General features: G+C 35.4%; 1 protein-coding gene across 1 annotated transcript; it reads left to right on the top strand.

The window, feature by feature from the left end:
• The first annotated feature begins 7730 nt into the window (after nt 1–7730).
• On the top strand, nt 7731–12304 carry LOC104096705 (uncharacterized). The gene is made up of 4 exons (XM_009603119.4): nt 7731–8165; nt 8485–8545; nt 8639–8783; nt 11933–12304. The coding sequence occupies exons 1-4, from the start codon at nt 7946–7948 to the stop codon at nt 12179–12181; spliced, it is 675 nt and encodes a 224-aa protein (XP_009601414.1). The 5' UTR covers nt 7731–7945; the 3' UTR covers nt 12182–12304.
• The last annotated feature ends 708 nt before the right edge of the window (nt 12305–13012 follow it).

Here is a 13012-nt window from a genome sequence, read left to right as displayed (position 1 = left end):
ATCAACATCAAGTATTCAGTGGCGTATTATTTTCTTGGCACTATACTACTAGTTGGAGCAAATTTTTTTTCCATCAACATCAATTATTCGTCGGTATTTATGTAACGATCCGATCGGTCATTTTGCTTTCTAGATCCCCGTTTTCTTAATTAAGACTCCTCATATGTGTTTTTGCTGTTTTATGACTTGCGGGGATGGTTAGTTCGGGTTTGGTAGGGTTCGGGTTAAAATCGGAATAGTCAGTTCCTTAATATTAGCTTAAATTGATTAAGTTTGACTTGAGTCAACATTTAGAGTAAACGACCTCGGAACCGGGATTTGACGGTCCCAATAGGTTCGTATGATGACTTTGAACTTGGGCGTATATTCGGATCGAGTTTCGGATTATTCAGGAGCATTTCGGCGCTTAATATTGAAAGTTGGCGCATTGAAGGTTTTCAAGTTCTTTAAATTTGGTTTGAAGTAGGATTTGGTGTTATCGAGGTCTGATTGGGATTTCTAGCCTAGGAATAGTTTCGTATGGAGATTTGTGACTTGCACGCAAAATTTGGTCTCATTCCGAATGGTTTAAGTATGATTCGGTGCGTTCGGAGTAAGTTGGAAGATCTTGAAGTTCATAAGTTGAATCGATTTGATTTTGGGGTATGATTCTTAGTTTTGATGTTGTTTTTCATGTTTTAAGAGTTTGAGCAGGTCCGTATTATGTTTACAAACTTGTTGGTATGCTCGGATGGGGGTTCCGGGGGCCTCGGGAGGAATTCGGATCGAAAACGGATTGGAACTTTGAAATTGGGAAGAGTTCTGGTGCGTTCGCACCTGCGAGGTTTTAGCCGCATGTGCGACTTCGTAGAAGCGGCCCATCGACCGCAAAAGCGGCCTAGAGGAGGTTGTCCAGTGGTGGCAGAAGCGGAGGCCTTACCGCACCTGCGAGCTCGCAGGTGCTAGGAAAACGGTTGCAGGTGCGGGCTAGGCCAAGGAGGCCTGGATTCGTAGGTGCAGGCGATCTCCTGCAGGTGCGTGTGCGCAGATGCTGACCAGCTCCGCAGAAGCGAAAGCGCAGGCGCGTATTCTTCTCCACAGAAGCGGACTTGGCCAAGCTGGGCGAGGACCGCACCTGTGATGGATTTTTCCGCAGGTGCGGCATCGCAGGTGCGCCCCATTGTCCGCAGAAGCAAAAATCACTGGGGCAGTGAGGTTCATTTAATGTCGGGACTTAGGCGTTTGTGCTCATTTTCATTCATTTGTTGGGCGATTTTAGAGATCTTTGAAGAGGGATTTTTACCTAGCACTTTGAGGTAAGTAATTTCTGAACAATATGAGTTTAATACATGCATTTTGGATAGATTCTTAACATATATATTGGAGAAATTATGGGTTTAGTTGAAAAACTTAGGTTTTGATAAAAATAAAATTTAACCACGAAAATGATTATGGAATTGGGTGAAAATTTTATATTTGAGTTTGTGAAGTTATGGGTAACATTTATCTTCAAATATTTTCGAAATCTGGGCACGTGGGCCCAGGGGTGAATTTTAGGAATCTTTCAATTTGGGTTGGGTAATTACTCTAATAGTTAAATTATGGACTTGTGAGTGTATATTGATTAATTTATATAATATTTGGCTAGTTTCGGGTTGTTTGGCACCAAGTTGAGGATTTAGAGCGGATTTGTGGACCGGAAGTGAACTTGAGAGCGAGGTAAGTCTCTTGCCTAACCTTGAAAGAGGAAACTCATCCTCTTAGGTGTATCTTGTTGTGTATTACTTGTGTAAGGAGTTACGTACGTACTAGGTGACGAAAGTCCGCGCATAGCTATATTTCATGAGATGTCTGGGTAGTCTTAGATCCACATCATATTTTAATTGTACTGTTGTATTTATTATGCATATTAATTGTCTTGAATGAAGCTGAGACTAAGAATTTTAAAGTTGCAAATTTTCAAATTAGATTTCTTATTTTTGGGAAGAATTGAGGAATACATAATAACTCTGAGAAATCCATCTTCTCTCGTGTCGCAAGTACTTCCGCGAGTGAGGTAAACTTCTCTACTCTCATGGGAGCGGGTCGTTCGTCTCGGCAGTATAATAGATGCATCTATTATTCATGCCGTTTAACCCTCGGCAGTGCACACAGTATTTTGGATCGGGCCATACGACCTCAGCATAAATCATGCGTGATAATACTCGGAGCCCGATTACACTTGATATTATTTTATGGCTTGAGAGGTTATAATTTATTTAATGACCAAAATTGATTTGGAACTAGTAAGTGTTAGTTGGAGACTTTGGAATTTACTATCAGTTAAAGAATCATTTTTTTTGTTTGCTATTGTGTTATTATTATTATACACATATTCCATACCTATTTAGAATTTATGTATTTTATTTGCTGGTCCATAGTAAGTGTCGATGTCGACCCCTCGTCACTACTTCTTCGAGGTTAGACTGGATACTTACTGGATACATGTTGTTTATGTACTCACGCTACACTTCTGTACTAATCGTGCTGGATCTGAGGCAAGGGCATCTGGTGTCCATTCAGGCGCGCACCCCTGTTATCTTGAGGCATAGTGGTGAGTTGCTCTCTGAGTCCGTTCTGCGGCACCCGTAGTCTCTTTTTTGTATTTACTTTCTGTCTATCCTATTTCAGACAGTATCATAGGTGTTTTATATATTCTACTAGTTGTTCATATACTTGTGACACCGGGTCTTGGGAACATGCTAGTAGACACTTTATGGATTTTGGGTATTTAATTCATCGTATATGCTCTTTTATTAGTTTATATCTTACTTTATTAAATTTTTCACCTCTCATTTACTTAATAAATAAAAATTAACTACTTTAAAATTATTAAAAAGAATAAATACATGGCTAGTTCACCGTTGGCTTACCTAGCGACGACGTTGGGCGTCATCACGGCCTATAGGGGAGATTGGGTCGTGACAGTTTATGTCAGCATTTGGTACACTCGTTCCAACTCTTATTAACTTTCGCATTTATTTTTATTATACTTGTATTGATATTTATTTTTATTTTTATTATTAATTAATAGATATGGCTCCTAAACTAGTAAAAAAAATGTGGTTAAAAAATTGACTAAGAGAAATTCTAGCTCTAGCTACTCCTACTCATGTTGACGACTTCACTCACGTAGATGAAACACCCGAATATCATGATGTTAATGTTAATTATTAACCACTATATCACAAAATACTACAACCACAGTATGATAATTTTGATATTTTTAGTGAGAAAGAAGAGAACTCAGATGAAACACCTACTAGTCCTGCTCCTGCAGCTCCAACTCAGAGTCAGAGGATGAGTTAGGATTTGAAATTTGTGGGTTCTGAACTTGACACCGAACCCATAATATATTTTAGTTACTGGGTTCGTAATTATATATTAATACAAACTTACTAAAAATTTTAATACAAATACAGAGTCTACGCAAAAGCCAGTGGGTTCGGCCGAACCCGTATAGGATACCCTACCTCCGCCCCTGCTCAGAGTCAATATCAGTTTGCAGCTGATGTTCCGTTACCTCTCACTAGAGAACCAGTTGAACTTAAAAAAAGATCAATTTATTGGCAATGGTTTATGCAGGATAAGGCTAATCAAAAGACTATTTGTAAACTTTGTAAACAATGATTATCTTTTAAAAATAAATCTAGTCACGGCAGAATGGGAGGTTTAATGAAGTATATGTAACTTCATCACAAAGATGTTTGGCTTGCTAGGGAGGGGGTCCCCATTCTGAAACATACTCAGTCTGGGAACGATTCTCATACTATACAACCACAAATTAACCCTGTGACAGGAGGTCTTCTCCATTATGACCAAAAAAGGATAGGAAAAATATAGCAAAAATGGTTACTGTAGAGGGTTTGCTTTTTAGTTTTCTGTCATCTGACGGGTTTGTTCGTTACATACAAGAAACCTATAATCCTGCTTTTCAAGGTTTTTCTAGAACAACTGCTAGAAGTGATATTTTTAAATTTCAATGCGAATATCAATAATACTTATGGTATTTATTTTTTCACTTAGATTGTAGAGTATCTATCACTTCTGACATAGGTCGTAGTGTAAATGGTTATGATTACTTAATAGTTACATATCATTGGATAGATAACAACTAGGCTATGAAAAAGTGCATTATTGGTTATAAATTTGTTGATGACCGACAGACTGGTATTTTTATTTCTAAACAAATTAAAAAAATTTATAATTTTTATGGACTTTCTAACAAAATTATTACTATTACTTTAGATAATGCTTCTAGTAACACTTCTGCTATTGGAGTTTTGAAAACTAGATTAACTTCACCTTTTGCAGATTTATTTCATATTAGATGTGCATGTCATATTTATAACTTAGTTGTTCAAGATGGACTTACTTTATTTGACACTACTCTTGACAAAATTAGATTTGCAGTTGGTTTTATTTTTCGCTCTCAAATACCTGCTAGACGTGAAGAATTTAAGATGCATTGTGAATCTTGTGAATTACCCTTTAGAAAAATTCTTAAAGAAGTTGCAACTAGATGGAATTCAATATATGATATGTTGTCTGTTGCTTATGAATATCGATTGCCTATTACCAACATGTTTATTGCCCATGTTTAATCTGCTCATGATATGATAATAGATAATGATTGGAATACCGCTTTTCATCTTATTCATTTTTTAGAATTTTTTTTCTATGCTACTGAATAATTTTATGGGGTATATTATCCAACTATTTTTAGCATGTTAATATATATAGCTTGAATTTTGATGTTATTTTTGAGTATAAACAAAAAGAAAATTATAAAGATGCTATTAAAATAATAGTTGAAAAATCTAAAAAATATTTTTTTTTCTATTCCTATTATTTATATTATTGCTGTTGTTTTACATCCTCAAATCAAAGTTATTGGTGCAAAGGTATTTATTGAAATAATTTACTTTAATTTAAAAATAGAACCAACTCAAAGACCATCTCTTCCTACTTGTTTGGCTAGTATTCAACAAAATGCTAAAGTTATGTATGACTATTGCCAAAGACAAATGAACTCTGTTGCACCAACTAGTGGTGCCTCTTTTTCTTCTTCATCATCTCAACCTCTTAAAAAGACTACTGCAAATAGACCTTTCGGTGCTATTCATCAAATGATTAGGCAATCACAATCTTCACAAATTAACAAGCTTGATGTTTATTTACTTGAAGGAATTATTGATATTTGCGATTATGAAGGGAATGAAGACTTGCTAAAATATTGGAGAATGAACGAACAAACATTTTCGATTCTTTCAAGAATGGCCCGAGGTGTGCTAACTATTCAAGCTTCATCAGTAGCTTCCGAAAGCACTTTCAGTGCAACACGATTTCAACTTGGAGACCACAAACACTCATTGGCAGAAGACATCTTGGAGACTACCGTTTTTATTTAGAGATTGGATTAAAGCGGAGAGAAAAAATTTTGGCCTTCCACAAATAATTCCAGAAGACGACGATGCATATAATGAAATACTATCTACCGGAGATGGTGGGGGAGCAGACGGACATGTGCTACCAATTCCAAGCGAAGAACCACGAAAAATTATTAAACAATTGCGTAAATCGTTCAAAAGAAATATCTAATTTTATTTTTACAAGTGTAAAAATACAAATAAATACTTGTAACTTGTATTAGAAATTTAATATTTATATTGAATAAAATAAAATAAAAGGCACTTTATAGCCTTGATTTTTTTTCATCCATTAAAGTTGTTTGTATTTAAATATTTTTTTTTTTTAATTTAAAATTATCCCTAATTATCGGTACCGCACCTTAAGTACCACACCCTTATGATCGGTAAAGGTACTGGTAGGATACCAATAAAAGTACCCTTATCCCGTATCCTTAAATTCACTTAAGAGAAGTACCCTTAAGGAACACTTCGCTAGTTCTCTTACCCTTAACCTCCCCTTAACCCTTAAGAATCCAGTGCCCTCCCCTTAGACAGCCCTACCAGGTATGTTGCTAATGGCTTGCTTTGCTGTTGTTATCTATGGTATCTGGATTGAAAGGAACACTCGGGTATATCAAAACAAAGCTACAAGTAGAGAAACAATATAGCATAATTTGAAGACTATTATATGCATCTGGGTTAGGAGGAATAGAAAATTATCTGATTTTGTTTGTTCTTTACAGGTTATTTTGTACACAAGGCTGATCGTGTCATAGGATATGTTCTGAGAAGGGTTTAAACTGGTTGTTTGCCCTTGGTTTTGCATAGTTACTTGATAACTAATAAAAAAAAATTAATTGCAAAAATAATTTTATAGTCAATATTTTAGTTAATTTATTTTTTATAAACTTAAACATTTGAAAAATATTAATGATTAGTTTGTCCAGCGTGGACGTCAAATAGTGTGGGCTTGCCATTATTTTGGATTGATAATTAAAAAATAGCTAGCTTTTATAACGTAATTGAAAAATAGTCACTATTTAATATTGAGATAAAATCTGAATAAAAATACTTTAATTAGCTAAAATACGAAAAATTTCAGCATACTATGCTGGATTTTGAAACGTTTACGTATAAAACTCTAACTGTTGGAGTTTAAAAATACCCTTTATGTATATTCCAACATATTATATAATTGCATAGCATAAATATTTTTACACAATCGGTATACCAATTTAAAACAAAATTGGTTAAACATCAAACATGTGTAATTATTTCAATATCCAAGTATAATATATGTAAGTTTTTCTTTGAAGCATACTGTAAAAGTTTGTCATTAAAACTTCTAAATACTATAAATAAGAACTTAAACCATTGCAGATTAACGGTTATTCACTATTTAGCTGATATTAATATTACTTACTCTAATGTTTTGAATGAATGTAGGTCATTGATGATGTGATTTGGGGGAGTTGAGATCAACCACTGCTAATAGGGAACAAAATAGGGTCACCGATTCTCTTATATTAGAAGCGACAGTTGACCAGCCTATTTCATCAACACGTCACTCCATGTGTTTTGCTCATGTTAAAACACTAGGATTCTCCGAAACCAGCCTGTTTCATCAACACATATGCTTCACACTGTGTTTTTTGCTCCTGTGAAAACACTAGGATTCTCCGAAAAATCCCACCGATTCTTGACTCCTCTATCGTTCCGCTATTGTTACAATTAGTATTCGTAGAAGTTCCTCCTATATTTACCTACAATTAGACTAGACGTGCTAGGAGCTACTTTTGCTAGGAATATTTTTATAAATATTTCTAATGACTTCAGCTACTGTTATTGCAAGACTCTATGGTACAAGTGACCTAGCTCCAATGTAATGATCCTGTTTAATTATAAGTACTACTATTTTCGTTTCAATTTATGCGAACCTATTTTCTTTTTAATCCGTGCAAAAAAAAATGACCTCTTTCCTTATTTGGTAAAAGCCACACAAAATATATGTGACTCATTTTACACCACAAGTTCTAAAGTCTTTTCTCTTTTCTTAAACTCCGTACCCAGTTAAATGGGTTCACAAATTTTAAAATCTTTTGTCTTTTCTTAAACTCTGTGCCTAATTAAATGGATTCACATAAATTAAAACGGAGGGACTACATATTAAGTATCTTTCTTATAAAAAAAAAAAATACTGTAAAAGATTTTGTATCAATAGAAAGAAATATTTATTCATTATTTCCAATACTGGCCCCGTTTCGGATACAACAAAACTTGAAATAAGTATTTGCATTGGATGAGGCTCCCTCTACTTTTTTAACTTGTTCAACATCCCTACTGTCACCAATTGTTGTTAGCTCCGCCTCTGCTCCACACTTCACTCTCATCTCTCACCTTTCTTCACTCGGCCAATCTTCACGCTTAAATTCCTCAAACCCCCCACTTCGTTATTCTCGCTCCCCCCCCCCCCCCCCCCAAAACCTTTCTTCCTTCACACATACACACATACATCAATGGCTTCTACAGTTCTGTCACAATCTCTCTTCTCCACTCTCAGTTCTCACAGAAACCTTGAGAATGGCTCACTTCCTTTGAAAAGATCAATGCTCAAACAATCACTTGTTGTCTCAAGATCACATTCCTTGAAAAACCATTTCAAGAATAGCTTCATCACCAACTGTGCCTCTCCTGAAAATGATGCAACTTCCAAATCTGAAACCCCAATTGAATTGAGTATGCATTTGCCGGCCCCATTCTTTCTTATCTGTTTGAATTGATTATGCATTAGCCTATTTATTCTCATCTGTTTTGATTGAGTATGAAAAAGATTGGTTTAGTATTGTTCTTTGTGAGTGTTTAAATGTAGTTTTTAGGAACCTTGATCTTGGAATTGTTGTGAAAGAATTTGTTTTGTGTCTTGAGATTTTTATTTTATTTTTTTAAAAGAAAGTAAGGAAAACGTGTTTGGACAAGAAATTCGAAAAAAAGAAACTGTTTGAGAACAAATTCTTTTTGTTCTAGTGTTAAAGTTTGATTCTTGGTTTATTTGTAGGGTACCCAGCATTTCCTACTGTGATGGATATCAATCAGATTCGTGAGATTTTGCCCCATCGGTACAAAATTAAACTCTATTGCAAACATTATTTAAAATTCTTTGTTTGGATATATATGTATGGGGTTACTTATATGAGTTGCATGAATTTCAGTTTTCCATTTCTACTAGTGGATAGAGTGATTGAATACAATCCGGGAGTATCAGCTGTGGCTATAAAGAATGTGACAATTAATGACAATTTTTTTCCTGGTCATTTCCCTGAGAGGCCAATCATGCCTGGTGTCCTCATGGTTGAGGTATATATCTCATTCACTTCTCATTCCATGATTGATAATGGCTATATGCTTTAACATTGGTGGGAAGTTTCACTTTTTTTTAAGTCTATTCTTATTGAATGTTCAAAAAAGTAGAGATCCTTCTTCAAAATTATATGTTTGCTTCTTTCTAATTTTAGCGCCACTTATTATTATGTTATATATAAAGTACCAGCACTTGCAAACATAAAACTTCAAGTAGTTCACGATTCATCAAAAGCAATCTCTTTTTTGAAAAGAAAATTAACATCTGTAACAAGTATCAGCAAAAGTAATCTCTTATGTGCAGTTTATTCAGAAAATAGGATAAAGTGGCTTCACTGTACAAAGTTAGCTAGACAAAATCATTATATAGTTAATTTCAAGGTGTAGTTCACACAATAGATGAAGTTTCTCAATCTCTCAGGCTTCAAACTTGAATACTTTCTCTAGTGTTTCAGAAATTTGTACTGAGTGAAAGTAATTAAGTTCTTTTTTCACCTTGCTTTTTTCTAATCCTGGTCAAAGGTGGACTAAAGATGAAACTAATCCTCAAATTGAAAAGAGAAGTAAAACAGCTAAATGGTGTGCCTGCTCTGCCTGTGAATTGACCTAATAAAAATGAAGAAACTGTTAATGATCTTCTCATTATGACCACATTGTCTTGTCTAAGTGAAATGTTATTTAAGATGTTGACACATATACATGTTTAAGAGCATTTTATGTTCTTAGGTAGTTTACGGGACCATTTTGTGTGGCTGTAATCCTCTAGCCAACATACAAACTCAATTAACATCGCTTTTGAAAAATATTTAGAAAGATCGTTAGGTTATTTTGGGGGATAATACATAAATACCTCTTTGAACTTGTGGTACACACTTAAACTTTGCGTGCAACCCTTGTTCTGGTTCAAATTGTATCTATTACCACCTTGGTTGTTGACAACAGAGAAAGTGCATATGAGCACGTGAGAAGCCAAAAGCAAGTTAGAAAATACAGCCTCTTTAACACCGTGACCTGAAATTGACTTAAGTTAAAAGTCTCCTAAAATCCTTTCTCCTAAAAATGCAGCCTCTTTAACTCACACTTACTCTCTCCCTTCCTTGTCGCTGCCCATCTCCACCAGCAACCACCACATCTCCTCCTTTCATCTCTCTCTGACCGAAAACCATCTATTCACTCTAATTTTTTTTCGTTGCCAAACAACAAGGATTCTTTAAAATTACCCATCACTCCTGGGTCCAAAATTTACCATTCAGCAGGTCCACATTCTTCTTTTTTATGGCTTTAGTGTTTGGGTCAGCTTGTGCGTACCTTGACTATTCTATCGGGTACCTGGTCCCAGCTTGCGCACCTCGACTATTCCACCGGGTACCTGCTACCTCCATCAGTGCAAGTACTGGGTAACTTGCCCACCAAAGCTTACGCAGATGGGAGAAATAGTATTTTTCCTCTGTTGGAATTTGAACCTTAGACCTCATGTTCTCCTCTCACTTCATTGACTGCTAGGTCACACCTTTGGGTGGGTCCATAATCATTTTTCTTATTGCATTGTCAGATTTCCATCCTTTGCAGTATGTCCTCCATGTTGGCTCCTCTAACAGCTTCTCTCCTTTTTCTCTGTTTTCTTACCAAATTCCAGCAAAAGTCCTTCAATAGTTTCATATAACTTCTTGGGTTTATATAACTATTAAGAGATATGCAACACAGCCCAAACATCACAAAGAAGGGAGGGAGGGAAACTGTAGAGAAGCCATGAACACAATCCCCCATGCCATCTAAAGCTTTCTGCTTTGTGCCACACAATAGTACCACACCCCCTCTTTTTCACTCTCTTTCTTGCTTTACCAACCTCAATTTCCACGGCGAAGGCCCAATTTTCAAACTACAAAAAGGCAATATTAAATTATAGGCTTTTGGCTAAATCCGAGGTATCAGCACGATCCACGGTGGTGGTGCTAATACCTCCAAGTACCAATTTTGTGCTCATGCTTTAATGGGGCAAAGATGACTGTGGTGAGCAATTCCACCACACTATATCAAGAAAATGGAGCGGAAGGAGCAGATAAAAGTCTATCAAATTTAAGGTTTGTTAGTATGTTTTTTTTTGTGTGTGTGTGTGTGGTTGTGGGGGGGGGGGGGGGGGTAGGAGACAGATAGAGAGCATAAGGAAATGTGAAAAAATGAAAAAAATATATTATGTGACATATGTACGTGTCAAGAAATTAGTAGTTGTATTTATAGAAACCCCTTATTTCTAAGAATGACTGCTACACTTGCTGGAAACCTTTAGCAGCAAAGCTTCATGGACATGATGTTGTCTCAGCATGGAAGAAAATGTGTGATAGAGTGTAACAGTGTCCAGATAGTTTTGGAATTTTAATATTACTACAAAAGAATTTCTATAACTATTAACTACTGCAGCTCTTCTAAAGTTCTTCTGGTAGCGGTTAGCATGTTGTTTTCTATTGGTTCTTCGGTGCATCTGTATGCCTGTTAGTTTGGTGAGAGTAAATAGCACTTGTGTCAACTCCATATTCCTCATGATAAATATTACAATCTACTCCTGTTGGGAACCTTCAGCGCTAGAGTTAATGTTATCATATCAAATGATAATATGTGATTCTATAGACGTCAATGAGGAATGCACCGATAAAAAAAATGATATGTGATTCTATTATTTTGATATTCTCGTCCTCTGATAAAAATTGCTTTTTATTCACTAATGCAGCTTGAGTCCGTTGCAGTTTGCACCCCTTAAGTGTATCCTTTTTTTGTGATTTACATCTTGTCCTTTTTTTTAAAAATGATTTAAGCCCTAACCTCTTTATTTCCTTGCACAACAATCAAACCCCCATTTTTATAAAATTTTCATGAGGCATAAAATAAATAAAGAGAGATTAAACAAAAAGACGTTGGTCTGGTTTCCAAAGCAAAAGACCAGTGATAGTTATCTTCTCTTTGCTTCATCACCTAAAGCATATCAACAAGTTCAAGACCAAAGCAAAAGACCAGTCACAATTATCTTCTCTTTCCTTTACCTTAGTAAAATGGACAAGCTCATTTCTTCCCTTTACTTTTGTTCTTTGGTTGCCTCACTTTTGTTGTTTCGTTATTAGATTCTGATGGGTGTCCATTTCTGTTTAATTTAGGCAATGGCACAAGTTGGTGGCATAGTTATGCTCCAACCTGAAGTGGGAGGCTCCCGGGAGAATTTCTTTTTCGCTGGAGTAGACAAAGTGAGGTTCAGGAAGCCAGTGGTGGCCGGAGATACTTTGGTAATGAGAATGACACTGATCAAGCTGCAAAAACGTTTCGGAATTGCAAAAATGGAAGGGAAGGCATATGTAGGAGCGGATGTGGTTTGTGAGGGTGAGTTCTTGATGGCTATGGGCAGTTAATTCTCTGCTTCTATTAGTATTTTGAATTTCTTGCACTTTGATTAGTTTTTCCATATCTTCTAATAGATTCCTTTTCTTTCCAAATTAAACTATAAATTCAGTATTGAATGCCAGTTTTCTGTATCTGAGTGTAGAAAATACTAACCAGAGTAACCTCGGCCTTATATTCTCTTCTTATGATTCTTTATGCTACGGCCAAGTTGTGTTGCGAGGATTTCTACTACAAGAAATATCAATTTTTTTTATTTCAAGCATGATTCTCGAATCAAATTCTTCAAGTGACATTCGAATGCTTGAAATTTGGAATTCATTTCTTTGACTTTTCTTACAGTAAAAGATTTGAGCTACCATGTCGCATCCTCAGAGTATTGTAATTATATGCCCCCAAAAATTACATAATCATCCTAGCTGTTACAAAATTCTTAAATCTGAAAATTAAAATAGAGGTTACAAAATTTAAACACATGTAAATAAAGATGACTGTTCCATATACTTTTTAATCAATTCTGTAGTTAGTACATTTGAGTTTTAGAAGCAAGAATATTACTAATATGAATGCTGGTAAAGTGTTGCAGCAGTACACGTCCTGTTTGCTATGTCCCTTACTTGGTCCTTCTTCAAGTCTTTGTTTCTTTTTTCTTGAATTTCTTATGACTTGGTTCCTTTTTATTTTCTGAAAAGGAATAAGATATGAAAGAGACCAAAACGTGACTAGCATATTTGCAGTATCATTTATTTGCTTCTCAAATTCAAATATAGTAACTACAGAATTAATTTTCAGTTTCTAAAACATTAACGATCATCTTTATCTCATGTTTTAAGTTTTGTAAC

The sequence above is a fragment of the Nicotiana tomentosiformis genome, chromosome 7 (genome assembly GCF_000390325.3).
Source record: "Nicotiana tomentosiformis chromosome 7, ASM39032v3, whole genome shotgun sequence".
Taxonomy (NCBI): domain Eukaryota; kingdom Viridiplantae; phylum Streptophyta; class Magnoliopsida; order Solanales; family Solanaceae; genus Nicotiana; species Nicotiana tomentosiformis.
The sequence above is the reverse complement of the archived record's forward strand: the minus strand, read 5'-3'. Positions and strand labels throughout refer to the sequence as shown.

Bases quoted from the DNA above. Each gene is read 5' to 3' on its own strand.
- LOC104096705 (XM_009603119.4), top strand. From the start codon at position 7,946: ATGGCTTCTACAGTTCTGTCACAATCTCTCTTCTCCACTCTCAGTTCT. The intron at 8,166-8,484 runs GTATGCATTTGC...GTTTATTTGTAG, and splicing joins TGAAACCCCAATTGAATTGA to GGTACCCAGCATTTCCTACT. The intron at 8,546-8,638 runs GTACAAAATTAA...CATGAATTTCAG, and splicing joins CGTGAGATTTTGCCCCATCG to TTTTCCATTTCTACTAGTGG.